General features: G+C 47.0%; 2 protein-coding genes and 1 pseudogene across 2 annotated transcripts; 2 read left to right on the forward strand and 1 right to left on the reverse strand.

Annotated features, from left to right (window-relative positions):
- Positions 1-1,693: 1,693 nt before the first annotated feature.
- DEFB135 (defensin beta 135) lies at positions 1,694-6,462 on the reverse strand. Its single transcript, XM_037983803.2, has 2 exons — positions 6,062-6,462; positions 1,694-4,027 (listed from the first exon to the last, which is right to left on the reverse strand). The coding sequence occupies exons 1-2, from the start codon at positions 6,123-6,125 to the stop codon at positions 3,858-3,860; spliced, it is 234 nt and encodes a 77-aa protein (XP_037839731.2). The 5' UTR covers positions 6,126-6,462; the 3' UTR covers positions 1,694-3,857.
- An 8,264-nt stretch (positions 6,463-14,726) lies between these two features.
- Positions 14,727-15,815, forward strand: DEFB136 (defensin beta 136). The gene is made up of 2 exons (XM_037983506.2): positions 14,727-15,022; positions 15,445-15,815. The coding sequence occupies exons 1-2, from the start codon at positions 14,968-14,970 to the stop codon at positions 15,624-15,626; spliced, it is 237 nt and encodes a 78-aa protein (XP_037839434.2). The 5' UTR covers positions 14,727-14,967; the 3' UTR covers positions 15,627-15,815.
- Positions 15,816-18,130: 2,315 nt separating this feature from the next.
- Positions 18,131-25,611, forward strand: LOC103215318 (heterogeneous nuclear ribonucleoprotein A1-like 2; annotated as a pseudogene).
- The last annotated feature ends 894 nt before the right edge of the window (positions 25,612-26,505 follow it).

The following is a 26,505-nucleotide window of genomic DNA, read 5'->3' on the forward strand; positions in this document are numbered from 1 at the left end:
TTGTCATATTGCTAGAGTTATTTTTCTGGTTCCTTCTCATTTGGATCGACTATTTCTTCTCATTATTCTTGAATTTATGTTTGATATGACTGTGTTTCTCTTATTTGCTTGTTTGTTCTTAAATTTCTTTTTTCCCCTTAAGGATGAAACTTTAATTCTTATAGTTAATTATAGCCTAATTCAGTTCTTGGTGCTTTAGGGGGTGAAGACCCTTGGTTACAGAGAGTCTTTGTATGATGGTTTTCTTATATGCTAGTTGTAGTAGCATTGTGCTCAGTGTGTGAGCAAGTTCACTATGTCCTATGGGGTTGGAATGGTCTCTTAAAGCTTATCCCATTCCCCCATAGTGTGTACTTATTTATTTACTTATTTTCCCCCAGTATTTTATTTACTAATTTGATGGTTCAGGCTTCAGGCCAGTAGGGGAGGTGTCCCTGGGTAGGAACCAGTTGTGGCTAAAGCAGGTGAGTGAATGATGTCCCAGGCTTGACAGAGGAGGCTGGAGGAACTCTCAGTGAGTTAAACTGGGGTCTTATTGGGGGAAGGGTTGGAGCCACCTCAGCCCTGCTGCCAGATCACCAGGAAAGTTACGCACCTCTCAGGCATGCTCCTGTCCCAGTGTTCCTGCTGTTCAGGAGCTGACTGACAGGCCTTTTTTATGACCTTTTTTTCATCTGTAGGAATGTTGATATTCCAAATAGAAAGGAATTATGGCTCTGCCTCTCATGCAACCTTGAACCTAGAGGGTGCTCCTCCTGTGGGGATGTGTTCTAGGAAGACTGTCTGTAGTTGCACCCACACTAAGCTCCCATGGGAGAAGCCCAACTGTGCCTATGGTAGTGGACAACATGAGAAAGACCTCCTTTTCTCCAAGACCCTTCACGCGCACCAGAGCTGTCTGACTGTTGGGATAGAGCTGAAGACCTTCCCTGCTGAGCCCAACACTTCAACTGTGCCTCTACTGAAGGAAGCCTTCCATCTGGTGCTCAAGGCCCGCCGCCTGGATTCTTTTGTCCCACAGGGTGTTCCCTTGATGTGGTGCACTCCTCCTTCCCCTGCAAGTGGGAGTCCCTGGGAGCCAGATTACTGTGAGTGTTGTTGTTCCTCTGGGTCTAGCTGCCCAGAGAAGTTGGCACACTCCAGGCTGGTGTTGGGGAATGTCTCCAAGGGATCCAGTTATGTGACCTATGCTCAAGTTTCCCAGCAGTGGGTAGCAACACCAGGTCTAATGGTGGTGGCAAGGTTGTGAAACAGACTCTGTGAAATTCCTTGGTTATTGATAGCCTTAGTGAGTTGGCTTTCTTGAATGCGGGTTACAGTAGTAATGAACTGGTCATGTGGACAGACTCAGGACCTCCTGGTTAGCCAGAGTGGTGCAGGCAGTGGTGATAACTGAGATCCCATAGCAGTTTTCTCCTTCCTGGGTGCAATGTTAATCTACCAGGAGATACTGCCACGGACTGTGTCGGTTGGCCTCCAGCCAGGAGGTGGCGCTTGCAAAACAGCAGCAGCTGCGGTAGAGCAGTGGGATTTTTGCTTGCCTCGTGTTGCCCAGAGGGAGATACTCTGGTTTCTCCGGACGTGGGTGGGGCCATGTAGCTCCCAAGAGACTGTCCTTTGCGTTGAGTTAGCAGGGCGGGTGGCGGGGCAGCTAGGTAGGGGCTGGGTCGGGCGGGCTTGCATACTGGTCTCCATGTGCAGAAAAAGCAGGAGCTTCTATGGGTGTTGGGGGATGGGAGCGGGTCTCAGGCTACTGGGTTGATGTTTCAGAGAGGAGCATTGCTGCCCCTGCTCCACAGAAGAGTCTGTGCAAGGGGTAGGGAGTAGCGGGCGGTGGTAAAATCCACAGTTCCTACCCACTTGGCAAGGCAGATCCACTCCCACGGTGTTCCACTGAAAGCAGCGAGCTGAGTTCCAGTCAGCCTGTAATCAGAACTGGCGGCTGCCGGGAGTCATAAGCTTTCTCCGCAGAGACCGCAGTCCGGGCGTTCAGGCCACGCCCCTCCCTGCCCGCTGCAAAGCCGGCGTGCCCCCGTGGCTCCTGCGATTGCAGTTTCTGCACCCACAACTCCTGCACCTGTGGCTCCTGCACTTGCAGCCCACTTTTCACCCTCCCCCGCCCAGGCCCTGGCCAAGGAAGTTCGTCCCCACCCGAGGTTGTACTGTAACCCCGTTGGGAGCTGCTTTCAACCTGCAGCCAGCGCCTGAACTTCGTAGCTGGCCGCAAGGCCTCCTGGGAGGAACGGTAAGGAATGGCTGCACTCAGTCCACGCTGGGATCTGGAAGTGCATGCAAGGGTCTCCCCCTGAAAGTATGGAATACTTTATATTCTATAACCCTCCCCAAGTCGGTTCCTGCGTTAGGTCGGGTTAGGGCTTCCCCCTCAGCACGCCCACCTTGTGTCCTGGACTTTCAGGATCCCTAGTGGGGGTGTATATCGCAGAGGCAAATTCCCTCTCTCACACTCAGGGGACTCGCAGCCCTTCGCCTGACTCAGTGTTGGCTGCAGCCTCCTGCTTCCTTCAAAACATCAATAGATTCCTGTGGTTTTCCTGTTCCGTTATTGCGTTGCTTCTTGAAAAACAGTTCACAGTGTGAATCTGTACACACTATTTTGTCCTTCCAAGTGGGAGAGGTATGCTAGCAGTTCCTCTAATCCACCATTTGGGAAAAGTATTCTTAATTTTTCAAGGATACAAACATTTTTGTGGCCTGGTCATCCTAAACAGCACAAAACGTCTTTGTCCATTGCAAACTATAACATACTCAATATTTCAACTTATTTTCAATATGACTTTCGCTTCATTGTTTTCAACATCAAACCACGAGTGTTCCTTAGTAGGTTCCCAAGTTAGACAATCCAATAGAAAAGTGGGCAAACGTCTTGAAGGGTCGTATCACAAATAAGGATATCTTAGGCCAATAAACATCTGAAAAGGTGCTCAGCTTCATTAGTCATCCATGCAACACAAATTAAACTCCATATGTCATCACTGTATACTCCCTAGAATATTTTTTTAAAGGTGTAAAATACTAGATGTGGACAAGAATGTAAAGCAACAAGAATGCTCAGACATTGTGGATGAGAGTATAAATTGGTACAACCAATTTGGAAAACAATCAGATGCCATGTATTTACTAAAACTGAATGTATGCATAGCCTGTGCCCTAGCAATTTCTCTCCTAGTTATATAACCCCCACAGAAATGCCTGCACCACAGCCCTATTTATAAAAGCAAAAATTGGAAACTACAAATAAGGCCATCTTCACTTAGAATATTCAAATAAATTGTAATATCTTTCCCAGTGTAATACAATGTGCCATTGAGAAGTATAAACTACAATTACATGAAACAGATTAATAAACTTCACAAAAGTAGTGTAGTGTAGAAGAAGCCAGACACAAGGGAATACCTACAATTCCATTTATATAAAGTTCAAAAATAGATGTCAGGACCTTCCTATTAAAAGTCAGACTAGGAATTATTTTGTGTGTAGTAGTAACTGGTAGTGCCTGGGATGTTGTAATATGCTTTTGGGGGGCAGGGTGCTGGTTACATGGGTGTGTTAAATTTGTGCAATTCATCAGGATGATGTTTAGTCATGATTTGTACATGTTTTAATTGTATGTTATACTTCAAAAGGTTCTTAAGAGACTTTTAAGAAGCGATAAATTAATAAAAAGAAGAAGTACTAAACACAGGGAATTAGAGTATTTCTGTAGGAGAGACAATAGAGAGAAATACAGCAGACATGGGAACACTGATTGGCTAAAGCCATTGTTTTAATCGAATGGTGCAACTGAGAGGGATCTGGGTTCCCAGAGGAAATCAGCAACAGCTTTCAGGTACTCACAACTATTTCCCAGTCAGTATAGGTAAATGTTTTGGGTTTACACAGCATAAACGTGTAGTATCACACAAAATATTATATTCTTCTTTTTTTAAACATTTTTGCCTGCAAGAACCCCGCAGTCGCCAACATGAAGCAAAGAGTTTTTGTATGTAGACATTGGGTCCACTTCTACCTACCAAGAGAAACAAAGGTTAATGCACAGTTAGTGTCCTGCAGTGTCATGTTGCCGTGGATAAATTAGACTTCAGACCTTACTTTTCACTTTTTAATGATGAATTAGACATGATCAAAGATACTCAAGACATTTTATAGCTGGATGCCCCTTTTCAGTTGCTCTTACCTTGTTTTCCGGGGGCCCTATTATAGGCCATTATATGAACCCACAATGAGTTACATGAATTACTGATCAACTATGTGGAGTTAACAGGACCCAACATCTTCAGCTTGAGACTATTTGCTTCAGAAAGAACATTCAGACATCAAAGTCATCCCAGGAGCCTGTGGAGGTCCCATACCACGAGGCATGCAGGGTCTGGAATAGCTACCTGAGGCAGTTTGTGATTCTCAAAGTATCAGCATAAAGAAAGAAAGATCCCTGAACTGGAATTTTAGAAGCCTACAGTTCTATCCCTGTATTCCCCAGTAACATTCTGCATGACTTTTTGTCAAGTGCTTCATCACAAGGTACTTAAGAAGTACCCATTCTCCCATGGGTACTTTGCACCTCATCATGCTGTAAGTTACTTTGCACCCATGGGAGCATGAGTGTGAAATGGTTTGAAATACCTGAGACAAATATAGAAATTTATTGCTAGTAATTTTTCTACACCTTAAGAACTGGGAGCCTCTGGAAACCAAAGGGTGGAGGAGGGTAATAGGAAGGCAGTTTAAGAGGATAAGGGTGGCCCTGAGTTGCCCCTACTGAATCATCTACTCTTACATGCTAAGTCTTATCAGTTTCTCCACCCAGGTGCCTCTATGAGTCCATAGATTGAGCCTTTGTTGTGTGAAAATAATCAATGTGGTATGGTCAAGGGCCATTAGCAGGCAAACTTGCCCACCGTGCACTCGCTAGACCTCAGGCACCTTTCTGGGGACAAAGAGTCCAGTAGAGACACATTGCAAAGTGTCCAGAGATCCCACTATGCGGAACATCAGCCCTCATCTCAACATGGTCCTCGTTCATATCTATCTTCATTTTTTCTTTTTCTTTTTTTTTTTTTTTTGAGATGGAGTGCAATGGCACCATCTCAGCTCACTGTAACCTCCGCCTCCCGGGTTCAAACAATCCTCTTGTCTCAGCTTCCCGAGTAGCTGGGACAGGCACACGCCACCACGCCCAGCTAATTTTGTATTTTTAGTGGAGAAGGGGTTTCACCACGTTGGCTAGACTGGTCTCGAACTCCTGACCTCAGGTGATCCACTCGACTCAGCCTCCCAAAGTGCTTGGATTGCAGGCGTGACCCACCGTGCCCAGCCTCATATCTGTCTTTTAAACACTTCACACTTGGTCCTTGAGTGATACACTTTATATATGAAGGTTTGAGGCAATGGGTAGGGGCTCTCTGCTGATCCCAGAAAACCACAAGCAAAACAGTTTTGAGAACCTACACTTTAGTGACTGAAGTAGACTCTTCTCATTATCACCAAGTTGCTGGCTTCTGTCCAGAGAATGTAAATTCTGACCTCTCAAACTGATGTTTCATAGGACCTCATCATGCTATAAGTTAATGTAATACATCTTAACCAGCTGTGTCTGTGGAGTCTGCTCAGTATAAAATTTACCTTGGCTTCCAAATGAGTGAAAAATAACATGGGTGGCTGACTGTGGAAGACAAGTTCTAAGAGTCCTCAAAGAACAGCCTCCTTCTCACCCCCAAGTCCTTCCTGTTCTTTGAAAGTCTCATCTTTTTGCTCTGCCCTACTTCTGCCAATACCAACAGTCCAGCCTTCCCCTCAAACTTCACCAACTCCCCAGAGCAAAATCCATAACCAGTTTCTTTTCTGAAGAGAACCACCTCCTATTCTATGTCCTTTGGATCTTTTCTTCATTCTCTGGACCAGCCCAGCATGTCCATCTCTGCTCACCTTCCTCCCTGTTGCAGCTTCCTTTGTCCATGTCCTGCCTTTTTCTCACTCTTGTAGAACCTCACACCTTTTTTCCCTTTACTGTTCCTAATTCTACAAGGAGGGGACTCCGTTTTACCTGGTGGAACATAGAAGAGCAAGTCAAGGACCACGAGGGCCAAGAGGACGCTCCTTGTGGCCATACCAATCAGCAACGAAGCAGCTGCAGTGCAAGGGAAAGTCACTCTCTATGCAGCTTTGAAGAGATGGGGGGCTGCATAGCTAGTGAACCTTTTGGAACAAGAACAACTGCCTGCTCCACTGAGCAATCCAATCAGCAAACTGTCTGTTTGAACATGACATCTCTTCATTAAAGCGCACTTCCTGGGTGCCACAGGCATGCTAGCAACTGCATGCACGCTGTGTAGGCAGCCCTATTCTAGGCCCTGGTAGGATGCTGTGTAGGTGTCTGTGTATCTTCATTGTACATCCACTTAACAAATGCCTGTAGTGTGCAGAGAACCATAAGGCTGCCTTATGTAGTTGACAAAAAGGTTTTTTCTTTTTTCAACCTTACACACGAAATCCAGGTAGGCATGATTTTCTCCATTTTAAAAGCAAAAATAAAGAGAAATGACTTTCTCTTTATTTATTTATTTTTTCTTCCGGTGGAAGAAATGACTTTCCCAAGCTCACATGGATCCTAAATGGTAGCAACACGGCTTCCAAGCAGGCTTCCCTGACTCCTATATACAGAAGTACTAAAGTATGGCCTTGCCCAATTCTGGTATCGCTGCAATCTCTTTAGGAAAATAAGAACTCCTCAAAAATAGCATGGAAAAAGCAAGTCCCCATAACACCTGCAACATGACCTGGGGAAAAACACTGAGTCTTATTGCTCCCCATTGGGCATATGCTGTGCGCCCGGTAGTGGGGGGCATACAAAGAATTTATGACAAAATTATTGCTTGGAGGGACTAAAGGTCGACAGCGTTTGACAGTTTTTGAAGTGTTTTAAGTTTTTCAACAACTTTATCTGATATTGTATGAAGAACACAAAACCCAGAATCAGAAAGTCGTTCTGGTCTGGACTCTGCATGCAGTAGCTTGACAAGCTTTTAATAGAGCACTTACTTTACCTCTCTGACCATCGGTTTCCTCACTTGTAAAGAAGATTGTACACCTGGCCGGGTGCGGTTGCTCATGCCTGTTAATTCTAACGCTTTGGGAGGCCAAGGGGGGTGGAGTGCTTGAGCTCAGGAGTTCAAGACCAGCCTGGGCAACATGGCAAAACCCCGTCTCTACAAAAAAATACAAAAATTAGCCAGGCATGGTAGTGAGCGCCTGTAGTCCCAGCTACTCAGGAGGCTGAGGCAGGAGAATGGTGTAAACCCAGGAGGCGGAGCTTGCAGTGAGCTGAGATCCAGCCACTGCACTCCAGCCTGGGCGACACAGCGAGACTCCATCTCAAAAAAAAAAAAATTTTTAATGTGAGTTTTCTAGGACTGCCATAACAAAGTACTACAAGCCGAGTGGCTTCAATGACAGAAATGTGTTGTCTCATTGTTTTAGAGGTCAGAAGTCTGAGATCATGTTGTTGGCAGGGTTGATTCTTTCAGAGGACTGTCAGAAAAGGAACGGTTCCAGGCCTCCTGGCTTCTGATAGCCACTCCATTCCTTGGTTCTGGGTGGTGTTCTCCTGTGTCTTCACATTGTCTTCCCTCTGTTTATATCTGTGACTGGGTCCAACTTTGCCCTTCTTATAAGGACATAGTCATAATGGGTTAGAGTCCACCCTAATGACCTCATCTTAACTTGATCTATGTAAAGACCCTATTTTCAACTAAGGTCGCATTCACAGCTGATGGAGGTTAGGACTTCAACATCTTTTGTGGGGTTACAATTCAACCCCTAACAAGCATTAATCTTCAATCTTCCTGACTAATCTCTATGACCTAAATGACATCAAAGCAACCAACTGTTTTGCTAGGACACTGATTATTCTTCATTTTTCTTTCACCACATTTGCCCAGAAGAAAAGCCATCTATAGAACTGGTTCTGCTCTCAGGCTTCTGAAAGCCACTAGAACACATCACATGACTCCACAGGAAAGCTGAGTTTAGAAATTTGTTTGTTCTTTTTTTTATATATTCTAGTCAACCTCAGATGCTATTTGCCCTCATCACTCCCCACCCCCATCCTACTCTCAGCAGAACCTCTGGCTTCCTATTTCACGGAGAAAATTGATGTCAGAGAATTTAAATTCACTTAACTTTGCACACAATTCCCATCAAAATGCCACCATCATTCTTCACAGAACTAGAAAAAGCAATCCTAAAATGTATATGGAACCAAAAAAAGAGCCCACATAGCTAAAGCAAGACTAAGCAAAAAGAACAAATCTGGAGGCTCCACACACCAGGGGACAAGGAAGCCCCAACCTCCTGCCAGCCCCATGCCATTTTCAGAACGATACCTGACATGATCTGGACACTGCCTTTCCCTCACCGTGTCCACGTTGAACTGCTCATCAAACATTCCCAGTTCTGCCTCCAACATACAGTTCGTACTCGCCAATTTCTATCTCCACTGCTGCCACTGCGTCCATGCCATCACCTCTGTCACCAAACTCAGTAAATGGCCTCTTAAATGGCTCCCATATCATTTTTAGATATTTACCATTTATCCTCCACTTGGTAACCAAAATGACCTTTTATAAAAACTGAAATTGATTTATGCATTTGCCCTGTGGAAAACACTTCAGGATGGCTTCCACCTGGCCCTGCCCTTGACACCTGAGGACTATTACAATTCAAGGTAAGATTTAGGTAGGGACATAGCCAAACCACATCAGCATCCTCTCCAAGCATTTGCTTCTTAAGATGATGTTCTTGTTCTGTATCACATTACAATCTTCCTGGATTGCTTTGTACCTTTCAGGCACATTGTCAGAGTCTTTTCCACAATTCTACCTCCCCTTTTTTTGCCACAAATGCTGATGTGAGATTTGTTCCTCAATCTTATTTTCCTCTTACTCTTCTGAATCTCTCTTGCTGAATTCATCCATTTTTATGACTCTTTGACTATTGATTCTAAAATTTATGTATGCAATCTCAGTTCCACTTTTAAACTTCCCAACTGTCTACTTGGCTGCTCCACCTAGACATCCTACAGGAAACTCAGACTCAGCCAATCCAAAACATTACTAATTGTCTTCTCATCCTTCCTCCCAAAACCTCTGGTGTTTCCAGTGAACTTCACCACTGAACCCACAAACTTAAACCAGAAACCTGGAAATTATCCTAACTACCTTTGTCTTTCTAAATTCCACAGATAACAAAAATCAAGTATTTATTTTATTTCTTATTGCTCTTGAGATGAATATTCTCCTTTTTGCACTACTGCCGATACTCTTACTTTACTTCTCACTTGATCGTGGAGTCATAAAGCCTTGTAATGGGTCTCCATGACTTTGATTTTACAACACCATAAACCCATATTAAAACAAGTGTGGACTTGATTCCCCTAGCTTAAACTCCTAAGCACAGCATTAAAACACCCTTAGTGCATTATGCTAAGTGAAATAAGCCAAGCACGGAAAGACAAATACTGCATAATGTTACCTATATGTGGAATCTAGAAAAGTCAATCTCAGAAGCAGGGAGAATGGTGGTTACCAGAGGCTGGGGCCAGGAGTGCAGAGAGGGGAGATATTGGTCAAAGGGTACAAAGTTTCATTTTGTCAAGACACCTGAGTAAAGACATGGAACACTCTCCCTCTCCAGAAAAAAAGAAACAAAATTGTGAATTACACCTAAGATAGAACATCTATGAGAAAACTCCAGAGTTCAACAGAGAAGTCACAGGAAACACTTGAGGCATAGAAGGAGAAGGATGTGGGTTGGCTAGGAGCCTGGAGTGGCTCCCATTTGCTGGGAAAAGGTAAGTGAGAGACTCACTGGTTCACATCTCCATCTCAGACTACTGTAACCCTAGCAACAGGAGGGCTTTTTTTCCCACGTGGGCCCTGAGATTAGTGTGGGTGGTGATCAGGATACCGCTCAAGGGCATTTCTCCACACAGGGAAGTCATGTTGAGTTATACACATCCCCTGAGATCTAAGCGGCTGCAGCACAGTGCTATTGCAAGAGCCCAGCCTCCACCAGACTGAATTCTGTCCTGGGAACCAACAGGCCCCACATCTCCACAGAGGAGAACCCCGACTGATATCCCCTGATGTCCACCCAGATGGCTGCAGTGGCTCGCACTGGATGAACCCAGTGGTGCTACAGAGTCCCCAGCACTCTAGCCCAAGTGGACTACTACTCCCTAGGGAAAGGATGGTGCAGTGCACCCAGGAGACTGTCCCAGGGACAAAGGGAGTCCCACTGTGAGCTTTTCAGAGCCTGACAGCTCCTGTCTGGGACTGTGAGAAGCAACCCTGCCCCCACCAGTAGAATGACATCTATGCTTGGGCTCACCCCCTAGGCCACTGCAGCAGCCACTGGTACTGCCAAAAGTCAAAACAAGTTGGCCTGAGAGCTGCCTCTCTGGGTCTGTAAATAACACCCTGCCCTCACTAGCAGCACAACCCCTTGCTGGAGCCCATACACAGAGGGTGAGGTCTCTTCCTTTCCTCCCATGCACAACACTACAGCTGCTGCTGCTGCTGCTACTGGCAGCCAATGTGAGTGAACCCAGGAGCTGCTTGTCTGGGTCTGTGAATAGCAACTACTCCCTCACCAGTAGCAAGGCCTTTGTGCTTCAGCTCACACCCAGAAGGCAGGATCCCTCCACTGCTCTGAACAACATTGCAGCCAGGAGCTGAAGCAAGCACTACTCAGAGCCTGAGAATTTTCTGCTTAGGGCTGTGATCACCAACCTCATCCCTATCAGAAGCACATCCTCTCTGCTTTTGTGTCTGTTCTGAGTACAGGCTCCCTCCCCATACACACCATGGCAGCTACTGCTACTGCTGGAAAGGAAGTGTGAACTCCCAGAGCCTGATAACTCCTTGCAAGGGACTGTTGAGAGCAACCATGCCCATACCACCAGCAGAATTGCTGTGCTCTAGCACAATCTCTGAGGTCAGGCTGTTCACTCACCACCATAGATCGCTCAGCCCCAGCTACTACAGCCTACACTCCTGCACACCACCAAGGCCTTGACATCATGCCCCCAGATACTGAGCACCCCATCTGAGGACTGGGAATTACCCGATCCATTCCACCATCTCTGGTCCTTGTACACTCCTCCTAGAGACCTGAAGATGGGCCCACCTAGCCTGCTGCCAACAACATCAACCACAGCCACCCACATGTGTTAACTAGGAGCCTAGAGACTAGCCTGCCAAGCCCATCATAGCCACCACTAACATTAGCAAGTGCACCTGGGAGCCCGAGTGTTATCCTGCACCACTGCTACCCTCACTCACACCATTCATGCTGCCCAGGGACCTGAAACCTACCCACCCATCCAGTCCTCCACTGTCACTGCCAGTACCAAGAAATCTGCCTGGAGTTGGCTCACCTGGACCTGCTAACACTGGTGCCCACATACACCACCCAGTGACCCAAAGTCAGGCATGCTTGGTCCATCATTGCCACAACCAGGGCTTGAGGACTGGCCAACATGGCATCCCTATCCCCTGCAAAGCCTCACCATAGCTTCCATTAGCAATTGCAGCCAAGCCACTGAGGAATTACAGATACCACTGATGCTATTCACAGCCAAAGAAATCATGCAGAGACTACACTGCTGCATGCACCAAGAATCAAATGCAATCAAATCCTACTAAAGGTAATAAATTGATTCACCTGGTTACACAGTCCCTTCCAGGCAGGTGCGTTTCTTGATCACTTAGGACAACCAGATCTTATTTTTCTCTCTGAACTTTCCCAGGTGCAGAAAGTAATTTCTTTATTAATTTCATGTCTAAGTAACTGGTATATGAAACCAGACAGACTCTTCCTGCTCGGGTTTGGGCTTGGGTTTTGGTCTGAAGTCATCTCTCGGAGCTTTAACCCTCACTCTAAGTCCTATCCCAATATACAGTTAGAGGAACATGGTGAATGAGTGGAGATACCTGAAGTAAGCCTCAGAAGGGCCAGAATTTAAGTCCAGCTTTGCCAGTAGCCTGAAGAACCAGAGGAATGTTATGTTCAGGCCCTTTATTCTTCTGGGTTGAAATCCCCCAGTTTTTAAATAGTGGGAAGCAATATAGGAAGTCATTCTCTCTCTCACCTTCTAACTTCCCTCGGTTCTCCCATCAGTTCTATATGGCAAAGTAAAGCCATACTACAGCCCCAGTGACCCCGCAGATCAATGGGAGAGGTGTCCCCACCTTCTTCTGGAAATTATAGGCTCTGGGATCCCCTCATCAGACATGAGACGCTACCTCCTTGCACTGACTCTGATCTTCCTTTTGACATAAGTGATTCCACCTAAAGGGATAAGTGTGAGTTAAGCAGGGCCATGGGAGTGTATCCCTGACCTTCAGTAAGGTTGGCATCTTCAAGAACTCTCTAGGAATGGGCTGGGTATGAGGACAAAGATCCTCTAAAAGGATTGTCTAGGAAAATGCAGTGAGTCATCTTTAAATCATCTGCCTTGTGTTACTACGCTCTGTTATGAAACTTGGAGCTGTTGGTCAGAGCCCCGGACACTACCCCTCTCCACTTCCAGGCTCCCTGAGCCCAAGAGATCAACCAGGGAAGTTAAGGTATAGGAGCTCTGTGTACCCACTGGTATCTTCTGGGATTCATAGGATAGGGAGACAGGTCCTTGGGATTTTCACTGTTCTCTAGGAAGCAGAATCTTTTCCAACTTCATTTCGTGTAAAGTGTTCATTACCACATGAATACAAGATGTGTTCAGTCCACAAATACAACAACCCACAGGCATTCAGGAGGTTGTACATCACAAAAGAGAAAAATCAAGACTAACAGCATAATGAACTGTTGTTTGGGGAAACTTGACCATCTGATTCTAAAATCCGTATGGAAATGAAAAAAAAACAAAAACAAAAATAGCCAAGACACTCACCCACAAAAAAAAGGTAAGTGGGAAGATTTGACTCTGATGGAGACAGACTCATAAATAGATAGAAGGATAGATAGATAAATAGATAGATAGTAGATAGATAAATAGATAGATCTTATTTAAAAGTTTATTAACTTATTATAAAGCTATAGCAGTAAGGCAGCATGGCATTAGTGCAACTATAGACAAATAGAACAATAGAACGGATGAAGTTTTCCAGCATCAGACTCATGCATATGTGGAGCTTGATTTAAAACAAAGGTGGCACAGCTAGACAGTAGAGAAACAACAATCTTTTCAATAATTTTTGGTCTTGAAACAATTGGTTTTCCATAGGGGGAAAAATAAACTAATTTACACCATACACAGAAATAATCACAGGTGGTTATAGAGCTAAATGAGAAAGAAAAATAATAAAGAAAAAAGAAAATAATATAGGAAATAGTTTTATAACCTAGGAGTAGGGAAAGTTTAGTAAGCAAGAACCAGAAAATTAAGAATATGTGTGCTTACTGTATTGGCCGGGTTGGCTGGCTCATGCCTGTAATCCCAGCACTTTGGGAGGCTGAGGCAAGTGGATCCTCTGAGGCCAGGAGTTCCAGACCAGCCTGGCCAACATGGCAAAACCCCATCTCTACTAAAAATACAAAAATTAGCCAGGTGTGGTGGCGGGCACCTGTAGTCCCAGCTACTTCGGAGGCTGAGGCAGGAGAATCATTAGAACCCAAGAGGTGGAGGTTGCAGGAAGCCGAGTTTGGGCCACTGCACTCCAGCCTGGGTGATGAGCGAGACTCTGTCTCAAAAAAAATTAATAATAGTAATAATATTGGGTACCTACTGTATGGCAGTATGCATGCAAAGCATTTTATAAGCTGTATCTCATTTCATCCTCAAAAAGAAAACACACGCAAAAGCTTCCAATGCACTTTTTGAGAAGCAGATCTTGAGGCTGAGATGCTACATAATGCCTCTGAGCGTGTAAGCCTGCAAAGCAGAGCATAGCCAGTAACGCCATGCTCTACTGCCATGCTACACACTCAGAGAGCCCTGTGGTCGTGGGCTGCCTGGGTACAAGCCTGCCTTAAGGGTCAGAACAAAACCAAAGTTAGTGTCATCTTCACTCTGAGACATCCCTCATTACCCCAAGAGAGACAGGCCCAAGGGCCCTTCCCCAGGGCTGAGTCTCTGTCACTCCAGAGAAGCCGTGTCTGGCTCCACTCTGGACACTGTGCGTCCCAACCTTGAACACAGCATTGAACCAACTCTTCTAAGGGGGAGTTTCAACTCCTCAACTCCAAAAAAGAAATCTCTCCTAGAAGCTTCGAAGTCCCCTAATCCTAGCCAACATTTCATACCAGTCATTTGGAAAACACAGTCCATCAGCGAACTTTTCCAGGACTCTTTTTTTTTTTTTTTTTTTTTTTTTTTTTTTCAGTATCTGCCTTCAGCCAGGTAAATAAGTCAGCCACCAGACAAGGAAGCTGTCCCTTCTCCACTGGTTCTGAGCCCCTTCTCCTGGTCAGACCAGTGGTTGACACCTTGAGAGCCTCTGTGTCTTGGAACTGCCTTTCCAGGCTTAAGTTAAGCCTGTGTTTCATAACACCCTTTCTCTGTGCTCCCGAGCTTTCCGTGGTGCCCCAGAGGAAAGAAGAGACAGAGCAGACGTTTTCACTGTCATGTTTCTATCAAAGTACACTTGAAGGGAGAGGGAAAGTGTTCAGGCCTAGGCATGGGGATCCTGGCCTTTTCTCCTGTTCTGCTGTCAGGACACATGACAGCCTTAGCTGAGTCTCTTCTTTTCCTGCGGTTTGTAGAAAAGGAGGTAGCACTGAATGGCCCAGGGCCTCTTCTCCCTCGAATTCTGCAGAACCCTGTGATCTCCTTAGTCGGCCCCTCCAGGAAGAGTGAGGCCAGCGTCCAGCCCTACCCAGCCCAGCCCAGCTCTATAAAGGAGCCTCTCAGGCAGCCACCACTGGGAGTTTCAGCTCTGTGCCTCTTCGGCCATGAACCTCCATCTTTCTGCGTTACTCCTCCTCCTGGTGATCTTACTGCCTTCAGGTAAAACAGTGGGTGTGGGTCTGAACAAAAAGTGGGGGTTCCCAAAGATTGAGATGCTTTAAAAACCCTCTAACGATAAGCCCAGCAACAGGACACCAATATCAGATGGGCCAGCAGGTCAGGGGCACAGTGAGCAGACTGCTCCTGCCCTGCTCCGATGCTGCTGCAGCCGCAAGATCTGCCAGGGCACCGGGGAGGGGAGTGGATGTCACTGTGCACACAGATCATGCAGCAACCCAAATTCCTATCTCCCCTCCAATGCCTCTGGCTACCCTGAGCGTTATCTGCCTTGACGAGATGTGATCAGAGGTGAGGTGAATCACAACTAACAAGCCATCCACCAGGAGGTGCTGGCAGGCCTAGGATTTCTCCCAGCCTCATGAAGATTGATGTTTCTTTTCTGTGGTCTCTCCCCACATCAGGAAAAGGTATGTTTGGGAATGATGGAGTCAAAGTCCGCACCTGCACTAGCCGGAAAGCCGTATGTTTCTTCGAGTGTCCGCCAGGATACCAGTGGATTGCGTTCTGCCACAATATTCTGTCTTGCTGTAAAAATATGACACGTTTTCAACCCCCACAAGCCAAAGAGCCATGGTCTCATTAAAAAGATGTGTGAATGGCTCAAAGTACTAAACTCCTAATCTGTGTGTAAGGATCTGAGAGCTTGTAAGTGAGCCATGGGCAGCAAATGAGGACCAGATTCTGATAATTTACTGGCAAAATTCCAGAAGCATTTTGTAAAGGGAGCACTGCCATGAAATGCATCCCCTATTATTTTTCCTACCCTCCCATCCCCAATCACTCATTCCTCTTTCGAATTCAAATTCAGGCCAGGCACAGTGGCTCACACCCGCCAGTAACCACAACACTTTGGGAGGCTGAGGTAGGCAGATCACCTGAGGTCAGGGGTTCATGACCAGCCTGGTCAACATGGTGAAGCCCCATCTCTACTAAAAATACAAAAATCAGCTGGGTTTGGTGGTGGGTGCCTGTAATCCCAGCTACTCGGGGAGGCTGAGGCAGGAGAATTGCTTGAACCTGGGAGACGGAGGTTGCATTGAGCCGAGATCGTGCCACTGCACTCCAGCCTGGACAACAGAGCAAGATTCCATCTCAAAAAATAATAATAATAAAATTCGATGGATTAATACAAGTGCACAGGCCCAAGCGATGATATATTCTGGGCATAGAAACGAGCTAACCATGCACCAGGCACACATTTGAGTGATTTTCATCTATTAGGTAACTTACTCCACGCAATAAAATCTACAATTTCTCCCATTTTGCAGATGAAGAATATGTTCCAAGGTCACACGACAAGAGTTAGTCCTGGGATTAAACCCAGACAGTCTGCACGCATTGTCTTGAGTGTAAAGTTGCACCACCTCTCTGTTAGTAAGTATGAGATTCTAGCCAGATTGTGGTTCCAATGAGGAGGCAAGAATCCAACTAGACCCCTCGAATGGCAAGCCCCTCAACGCTCATCCTGTGGTTTAAAGCCATCACGCTTCTGGTTGCCAAGTTGCTTTCCTGGTTCTGTACTCAGTGGCTTTCATGAGTCACGGTCAGTGTCACCCTAAAATCCCACACACCGAACATGCTACTTTCACCACTGCAGTGACACACTGGACCATACACCCATTCCAAATGTGCAGCTGTCTGCCGGGCAGGACTGTCCAACAGCACGTCCTCACCATCCGCTCCAGGGTTCCACCTGGAGGCAGAGGCCTCGGGTCTGCATTGAGACCCTCCTCATTCTCTACTAAGAAAAGAGAAGGGTAGCTGAGTTTCAGGAGCTCCCTTCTCCACGAACGTGCCTGGCAGGCACACGCTGACAGCCTGCACTGAATGCTAAGCAGGGGGGAGCTGACTGCTCAGAGCCCAGCCTCAACATCAATCCGCCAAATTCCAGCAAAGAAGAAAAACCAGAGATCATCACGGTCCACGAGGCAAGCCTCCGAGGGCACCATGCTTTAGCTCATCCCTTTGGGTCTGTGAGTGTGTCTGCAGTGGGCCTGTGGCATCAGACCAGCTGCACGTGCTCATTTCAAACCACCCCCGTATTAAAAAAAAAAAAAAACAGGGAAGGACATTGCAAAAGTTCACAAAACAATATAAATGCAGTGAAATTAACATAAAAATAGAAAATAAAAGAGCAAACTGGGTGAAGGGAAAAAGCAGATATTCTGTCACCAGATGTCAAAAGGATCCAAAGCTCAAAAAAGGCTAAACACCCCAACGCTTTTCTTGCAGTTTCTAAGGCCATGGTCACTCCAGCCTGGTGGAGATGCTGCTCTAACTTTGACAGTGGGGAGCAGAAAAGACACAGCTCTCTCCAGCCGCATTCAGAGAGGACCGAAACTTTACAATTACTTTTGCTGAAAACCCACACAAGAAACAAGAATACTAAATGATCACACACAAACAGCGTAAGGTACTGACCCTGTAGCCCACTGGATGTGAACTTCGAGTCAGTGGGCAGCGTCTCTGCAGGGGCCACAGGTGTCAATCTCGCTCTCCAAGTCCCAGGGCAGCCATGGGAAGGGTCCACAATTTAGGCTTAGGGACCTATGTCTCCAGAAATTTTACTAGAGTGAATGACAGAATCACATGGGTGCCATCGAGATACCAGCTCGTCCTGGTGCAGCAAACTGTTTCAGGACCATGATTAGACAGAACAGCCCTGCAGAGCCCCCTTGGTTTATGGGCGTATCTCACACCGATTCTGTGGGGGCAAGATATATTCCCAGTACTCTCGTATGCTTAAGATATCCAGAGTTGATGTCTGTTACTTGAAACCAAGAAATCTGGCCAGGTGCAGTGGCTCACGCCTGTAATCCCAGCACTTTGGGAAGCCGAGGCAGGCAGATAACCTGAGTTCGATACTAGCCTGGCCAACATGGTGAAACTCCATCTCCACAAAAATACAAAAATTAGCCGGGCTGCTCTCGAACTCCTGACCTCAGGTGATCCATCCACCTCGACCTCCCAAAGTGCTGGGATTACAGGTATGAGCCACCGCACCTGGCCAAATCACATATTTTCAAAAGTACTCAGCTGTCAAATAATAATCACAGAGGACTCCCCATATTGTGTCTGTCAAGTTACATGAAACGGTTCAGATATGGAGCCACGGCACTTTTCCAAAAGCCAGCATCTCTGCCTCTCAAGATCCAGGTATGCAGAAGCTCAGCTTTTGTTCAACAAACGTCAGACTCCTCTTACCACCCAGTTCCTGATCGTGCATCTCAGGAACTCCAAAAACCAGGCGGGAAACAACCATTCTTAGTGGAATGAGCAGGTGGGATAAGAGGAGTGAAAAGGAGGGGGTGCTCTTGCATTAAGCATTGCCTCTGTGGGGCCCTTCTAGAAACCAGTTCAAGTTCTCCCTCTGGTCATTGGTCTGGGAGTGAGGGGACCAGAGATGAGCAATCAACTTCTGCACAACAGAACCAGGTCCTGTTGTATCCCCCGAGATCATTATGATGTCCACCATCACTGAGATGGTGTCAGACCCTAAGAAAGGAAGGATTCTGTTAGCAAGACTAGCTGTCCCTACCACTGGATGTTCAGAGATCCCGAATAAGAGCAGAGGTCTCATCAGTTTCCTGAAACTGGCCTTTGGCAGGGAGCACATGTCTTCTATCTCCACGATAACCGCCCACTGTGCTGGGCTCATGCCCAGACATCCCAGCAGACAGGACTGAGCGTGGCATGGCTGGTGGGTCACAGGCAGACCCTGAGGTTCAGGCCTGGCCTATTGGAAAGTATGGTCAGCCACAGCAGGATAGCAGCTAAATTCCCTGCCTTCTTTCCCCCGACCATCGAGCAACAGTGAGCTCCACCTGTCAGATCCAGGTGGCGTGCTATCCCCACAAAATCTAGGTAGAAGCCTGTGCCGCTCAGGTCTTCTCCACTAGCACCAGCAGAGAGCTTCTGACCCGATCAGGCAGGAAAGCCTGGAGTCAACCTGTTGGGACAATAGTGCCTTCTTTATCTGCTGGTGCTTTGGTTTGGGGACACGGACAGCTTTTTTCTCAAATTATGGGATATCCCAGCTCATCTTAGAGAGCCCACTCATCTGCTTCTGAGGACAAAAGCAATTCCATCACATGGAGTTGATGGGAGTAGCAGTTCCTTAAGCTCCCTCCAAAAGATACGCGATTGCTACATACTGCAGCATATTTCACAAACCATGCCAACCCTCACAGTTTGGAGTTTAAGCAGGCAATGCCAATGGCCACGTGCTGAAGGGACAATGACTTAGTAGTCTAGACCTCAGTCATGGCTTCTTTTTTCTTCTTCTTCTTCTTTTTTGAGATGGAGTCTTTCTCTGTCGCCCAGGCTAGAGTGCAGTGGTGCGATCTTGGCTCACTGCAACCTCCACCTCCCAGGACCAAGCGATTTTCCTGCCTCAACCTCCTAAGTAGCTGGGACTACAGGCAAGTGCCACCACGCCCAACTACGTTTTTTGTATTTTTAGTAGAGAAGGGGTTTCACGGTGTTGGCCAGGCTGGTCTCGAGCCCCTGACCTCAAGTGATCAACCAGCCTCGACCTCCCAAAGTGCTGGGATTCCAGGCGTGAGCCACCGCACCCGGCCTACATCATGACTTCTTAATTCAGGGTGGAGCCAGGACCAGTGCGCAATACAGGAACAATTGGCTGTGAGCATGAGGTGTTCAGATGGATTCCTTGCCCTGATTCCTGAGGTTGTGTGTGAGGAAGTCTTCCAACCTTGTTCTCTAAAATTGGAGCAAATTGGCTGGGTGCAGTGGCTCATGCCTGTAATCCCAGCACTTTGGGAGGCCAAGGCGGGCAGATCACAAGGTCAGGAGTTCAAGACCAGCCTAGCCAACATGGTGAAACTCCATCTCTACTAAAAATACAAAAATTAGCCGGGCGTGGTGGCAGGTGCCTGTAATCCCAGCTACTCGGGAGGCTGAGGTAGGAGAATCACCTGAACCTGGGAAACAGAGGTTGCAGTGAGCTGAGATTGCACCACTGCACTCTAGCCTGGGTAACAAAGCAAGACTCTGTCTTGGAAAAAAAAAAAAAATTGAAGCAGATTACTCAACTAATTGCCAACCCATCAGGGGACCTGATAGTGTAAAATCTTTCATAACTAAAGTACAGGTGTAAAAACTAACATTCAGAGCAGGCAAGACATTTTCCCAGGACCACACAACTCATCAGTGTGCAAAGCCGGGATTCAAACACAGATGTAGCCACTCCCTTTCTGCTTCCTGATCTGTAACATGAAGCCTCGGTCTCTCTGAGAGCACTGCTGGAACAGGAAGGGGAAGAGGTGAGCTGCAACTTTCTGGAGATGTGGAGTCAGGTTAGAAAAGCATGGGTGAGGATGTCAGGAGAAATCAGCCCTTCAAACTGGACCATGAGGCAGGTACCCTTAAGCTCATAGCCTGGGACTTTGACAGGACCTGACAGGTTGAACCTCGTCTGAGAAATTCCCTTCCCAGTATCTGGGCAGGAGATTTCTAGCTTCTGTCTGGACTTCCCCACAGGTTAGCACTGCTCAGCTCTGCTCAACTGGGGAGCTAGACAAGAGAGGAATTGAGAAGAAGGAGAAGCTGCAGAAGGAACTGACCTTTCCTTCAACTGCCCTGGAGTTAGCTCCCTCGCAGAGGGATAAGAGACCTGGAATCAAAGTCTTCAGGCTGCACTTGGTGCTTTTCCTCCCACAACCTCAGGGGCAGGCTGACTCCTGGGTGCCTGGCCGGCTCCAGCCTGAGTCCCGACAGGTGCAACCTGTATTTTGATGGCCTTCAATGGGCCTGGAAAAGGGCAGAAGGAGTACAAATGTGCCTGGAGTCCCAGGTCTCTTTCACAGACCAAAACCTCCCTGAAGTGGGGAAAGGCATTTGTTGGATTCGGCAGAATATGGAAAGCCTCACCCCCGTCCGTGTGCACTCACGAGGCCTGTCATCTGCAGTTGGCCTCCTGACACTGAGCAGGCGTTCTGTATAGGACGTGCCCTTCACACACACCAGAATAAGTGGCTTTCTGACTTTATAAGCAGATGGCTTGGGGGCTTGGTAACCACAACCTAAATTGCTTCTAGGGAACCCAGCCAAATCAACTTTCTGAACTTCTATTTGCTGGGTTTGTTTCATCTCAGATGCTGAGAACTGTGAGCCAGGCCCGAATGTAAAATCCCCTTGGGGCTGAGTGCAATGGTTCATGCCTGTAATCCCAGCACTTTGGAACTCAAAGTGGGGTGGATTACTTGAGAACAGGTGTTTAAGACCAGCCTGGGCAACACGGCAAAACCCCATATCTACAAAAAAAATACAAAACTTAGCCAGGTGTGGTGGCTCGCACCTGTACTCCCAGCTACTCAGGAGGCTGAGGTGGGGGGATCACTTAAGCCTGGGGAGATTGAGGCAGTGAGCCATGATCGCACCACTGCACACAGCCTGGGTGAGACACCGAGATTGTCCCAAAAATTCAAAGTAAAAAAGCCCCTCAGGAGACCCAGCCTAATACTACTTAACATACTTGTGCTTTTCTTCACCATTGGACTAGGAGAATCTAAAACCCCTCCCAGTTCTGCAACACGCTGCTGCGGGCTCAGAAGCCTTAGTTATTCTGGAAGCAGCAAGAGGTTAATTTTAGGCCAAAATCTATTTATTCTTCTCTCAATGGCTTTCAAAGGAAAATGGAAAGTAATGCAATGCTCCACATCTTCACTGAGGAAGAACATGACGTTTCCCCTTTATTTCTCTAAAGGAAAGGCTGCTTAGGCAAGTGTCTAAGCCATGGAAATCCCCCACCCTCAATCTCACTCTCCTTCTCTTAGTCCACTCTGTCTCATGTAAAGCAGAATCTTTGGAGGATACAGAGAGTAATTACAAATAAATACCGGGTTCTGCTGGCCCAGGGTATGCTGACTTTCTGCTCAGCCCATGGCGAGCCACCATGGCCAAGAACTCGTTCTCCACACCCCTCTACCCGCTCATCCCAGGAGCATCCTGACCTGTGCCTGCAGGACACCTGTTGTGGGACTCAAGAAATATCTGATGTCAGAGTGTATGAGAGGCAGTGGGGACAGGGCAAGCGGGGAGTACAGGCTGCTCCCGGGCCTGCTGGCTGCCTGTCCTGGGAACAGGGGCCTGGGATGCCACCCAAAACTCATCCGGGGGTGCAGAGCCATATGCTGGTTTTGAGTGGGCTTTAGTATTGAACAGCTGGATCTCAATCCTGATTCTTCTTGAGCCACTTCTTAGCTGGATGATCATGAACGAGTCATTTAACCTCTATCAGCTTCAATGTGCTCTTCCCTAAAACAGGGATAATAAGAGAGGATAATTCACGGGACTGCCGGGAGGATTAAGTGTGCTTCAAAAGTACTGAGCGTGGAGGTTGGCAAATAGCAAGTGCTCCATGAGTATTGACCAGTAAGTAAGCACGCAGCAGGTAGTAGCTGTTGCTGCTGCTCCTGTTATTTGGAAGTGGTTTTTGTCTTGTAATTCATGCGGAATTATCTTCTCACTGTACCACATCAATGGCACAACGGGTCAGGGCAGCCACCTCCAGTGCCCCATAGGCTCAGATTCACTAACAATTAGAGGGACCTGTTCCTAGAGGTACCCATTAGTGGACAGGAGAACCTACAGTCCACCCATTAGGGTGACAGTTCCCACAGCCATCCTGTCTCCCCAGCCACAGCAGCACCCCTCTCCCAGCAGCACCCTTCCCTTGGCAGCCTCACACCTGCCTGCTAGGAGGTCGCGTGGCTCATGAGCTAAGCCCAGGCCTGGGAGCTGGGAGTTTCCTCACCCATGCACTGACCGTCTCTATGACTCTAGGCACGTCACCTCAACTGCCTGCAATGTGAAGGGTGGGACTGAGGTACCATGGTGCTCCCTACTAAGGAAGAAAGAGGGCACCAGTCTAGAAACATCTGGAGACAGTAGAAGGAAGCAGCAGCTCATGACTAGCATGGAGCATTGCAGAAATACACAGTGCAGAGCCAGGTGCGGTGGCTCACACCTGTAATCCCAGCACTTTGGGAGACGGAGATGGGAGGATTGCTGGAGCCCAGAAGCTCAAGACCAGCCTGGGCAACATAGTGAGACCCCATCTTTACAAAAAATATACAAAATTAGCTGGGTGTGGTGGTGTGCACCTATAATCCCAGCTATTTGGGGGTCCGAGGTGACAGGATCGCTTGAGCACTGGAGGTCAAGGCTGCAGTGAGTCATGATCACACCACCATACCAACTGGGCAACAGAGCAAGACCCTGTCTCTTAAAAAAGGAAGAAGAAAGAGGAATATGCAGTACCCCATGGCCAGTTTCCTGCCAAGGGTGAAGGGAAGTGGCATTGTAACAAGAGAATTTTAAAACAATCATAAAAGCTACTAAGAGTCAGTCTGTTATTTATTATCACCATGTTCCAGCAATTCTAGACAAGGTCAGTGATAACACATCTGGGGACTGGTGAGGGCAATCACTCCCATTGTCCTCCACCTTGGTGTGCCATCACCTGAGGGCCACAGCCTCCCACCTCTCCGATTCATGCATTGCCTAAAATGCTCCACGCCAGGGCCCAGCCCTCTTTGCCAGAATCATATTACTTTTCTCTCTGCTCTGACTGCTGAATGCTCACTAAGATCACCTCTAGCTGGGAGCCCTCACCCCTCTTGGGCTCTTGATGTTCCTTTCACCTTTACTTCCTGACTGTGCCCACTCCCTGCTCTGTGTACCTGGCATGGAAACTGGGAAAGTGTCCAGAATCAAAATGGAGTCACTTGTGTTAAAAAAAACCTTAACAAGGCCGGGCATCAGGGCTCACGCCTGTAATCCCAGCACTTTGGGATGCCAAAGCGGGTGGATCACCTGAGGTTGGGAGTTCAGGATCAGCCTGGCTTTCTGCCCATGGACGCTGCGGAAGAAGCACCCTTCAAGTCTCTCTTCTCCTTGCGGTCATCTCTAAGTCAGAGTCTCCTAAAGAGCCGGAACAGCTGAGGAAGCTCTTCATTGGAAGGTTGAGCTTTGAAACAACCAATGAGAGCCTGAAGAGCCATTCTGAGCAATGGGGAACGTTCCCAGACTGTGTGGTAACGAGAGATCCAAACACCAAGCACTCCAGGGCCTTTGGTTCGTCACATATGCCACTGTGGCGGAGGTGGATGCGCTGTGAACGCAAGGCCACACAAGGTGGATAAAAGAGTTGTGGAACCAAAGAGAGCTGTCTCAAGAGAAGATTCTCAAAGACCAGGTGTCCACTTAACTGTGAAAAAGATATTTGTTGGTGGTGTTAAAGAAGACACAGAAGAACATCACCTAAGAGATTATTTTGAACAGTATGGAAAAATTGAAGTGATCGAAATAATGACTGACTGAGGCAGTGGCAAGAAAAGGGGCTTTGCCTTTGACACCTTTGACGACCATGACTCCATGGATAAGACTATCATTCAGAAATGCCATACTGTGAATGGCCACAGCTGTGAAGTTAGGAAAACCCATCTCAAAGCAAGAGATGGCGAGTGCTTCATCCAGCCAGAGGTCAAAGTGGTTCTGGAAACTTTGGTGGTGGTCGTGGAGGTAGTTTCTGTGGGACCTTGGTCATGGAGAAACCTCAGTGGTCGTGGTGGCTTTGGTGGTGAATATGGTGACCGTGGGGATGGCTATAAGGGATTTGGTAATGATAGAAGCAATTTTGGAGGTGGTGGAAGCTACAATGATTTTGGCAATTACAACAATCCGTCTTCAAATTTTGGACCCATGAAAGGAGGAAATTTTGGAGGCAGAAGCTCTGGCCCCTATGGCGGTGGAGGCCAATACTTTGCAAAACTATGAAACCAAGGAGCTATGGAGGTTCCAGCAGCAGCAGTAGCTATGGCAGTGGCAGAAGATTTTAATTAGGAAACAAAGCTTAGCAGGAGAGGGGAGTCAGAGAAGTGACAGGGAAGCTACAGGTTACAATAGATTTGTGAACTCAGTCAAGCACAGTGGTGGCAGGGCCTAGCTGTTACAAAGAAGACATGTTTTAGACAAACACTCATATGTATGGGCAAAAACTAGAGGACCGTATTTGTGACTAATTGTATAACAGGTTATTTTAGTTTCTGTTCTGTGAAAAGTGTAAAGCATTCCAACAAAGGGTTTTAATGTAGATTTTTTTTGCACCCATGCTGTTGATTGCTAAATGTAATAGTCTGATCGTGACGCTGAATAAATGTCTTTTTCTTTTAATGTGCTGTGTAAAGTTAGTCTACTCTGAAGCCATCTTGGTGAATTTCCCCAACAGTGTGAAGTTAGAATTCCTTCAGGGTGATGCCAGGTTGTATTTGGAATTTATATACAACCTGCTTGGGTGGAGAAGCCATTGTCTTTGGAAACCTTAGTGTAGTTGAAATGATAGTTACTATTGTGACCTGAAGTTCACCATTAAAAGGGATTATACAAGCAAAATCATGGAATTAGTGGTTATAAAAGTGATTGTTGGCACAACCTATGCAATATATCTAAATTGAATAATGGTACCAGATAGAATTATAGATGGGAATGAAGCTTGTGTATCATCCATTATCATGTGTAATCAATAAATGATTTAATTCTCTTGAATGAAAAAAAAAAAAAGATCAGCCTGGCCAACATGGTGAAACCCCGTCCACTAAAAATACAAAAAAAAAAAATTAGCAGAGCATGGTGGCCCATGCCTGTAATTCCAGCTACTCAGGAGGCTGAGAAACTCACTGTAGGGATGGGAGAGGTGGACAGCACCTCTCCCAGGATTTTTTTCTTTAAGAGACAGAGTCTTGTTCTGTCACCCAGGCTGGAGTGCAGTGGCAGCATCATGGCTCACTGCAGCCATGGGCTCAAGCAATCCTCCCATCTCAGCCTCCTGAGTAGCTAGGACTACAGGTGCACATGACCATGCCTGGTTAACTTTTTAAGTTTTTGTAGAGATGTGGGTGTGGGGGTCTCACTATGTTGCCCAGGAGGGTCTCAAACTCCTGGTCGCAAGCAATCCTTCTGCCTCCGCCTCGCGAAATGCTGTGTTTGGATTATTACTATTTTGGTCGAGAAGAGCTACCAGCTAGGCTTAGGGAACGCCTGCACCCCGGGACTTCATCCTGGGATTCCTGTCTTGAGTTGTGTAAATTCGGGGCAACAATGAGTAAACTATGAGGTGGGGGAGGTCGAACTTTAGAGGCTTCTGCCCTTGTCTACTGCTGCCTACTTCCTCCTTCACCAGAGCACCTGCCATCCCACTCTCAGCAAAGTTCATCTCAAAGAGGCTGAGACAAGCTGAATCCACAAAGGGAATCTCAATTGTAAGGATCAGCTAACTTTCCCTGTGAAGGCCAGAGAGTAAATATTGTAGGCTTTGCAGGGCCTGCGGGCCACATCACAACTACTCAACTCTACGATGCAGTGAAAGTAGCCGTAGACAATATATGAGTGGAGCCGTGTTTCAATAAAGCTTTATTTATACAAACAGACAGTTTTCAGAT

The sequence above is a fragment of the Chlorocebus sabaeus genome, chromosome 8 (genome assembly GCF_047675955.1).
Source record: "Chlorocebus sabaeus isolate Y175 chromosome 8, mChlSab1.0.hap1, whole genome shotgun sequence".
Classification (NCBI taxonomy): Eukaryota; Metazoa; Chordata; class Mammalia; order Primates; family Cercopithecidae; genus Chlorocebus; species Chlorocebus sabaeus.

Coding starts and splice junctions, on each gene's coding strand:
- DEFB135 (XM_037983803.2), bottom strand. CDS start 6,125: ATGGCCACAAGGAGCGTCCTCTTGGCCCTCGTGGTCCTTGACTTGCTC. Junction 4,028..6,061: donor GCTCTTCTATGTTCCACCAG/GTAAAACGGAGT, acceptor TTCTCTTGGTAG/GTAGAAGTGGACCCAATGTC.
- DEFB136 (XM_037983506.2), top strand. CDS start 14,968: ATGAACCTCCATCTTTCTGCGTTACTCCTCCTCCTGGTGATCTTACTG. Junction 15,023..15,444: donor GGTGATCTTACTGCCTTCAG/GTAAAACAGTGG, acceptor TCCCCACATCAG/GAAAAGGTATGTTTGGGAAT.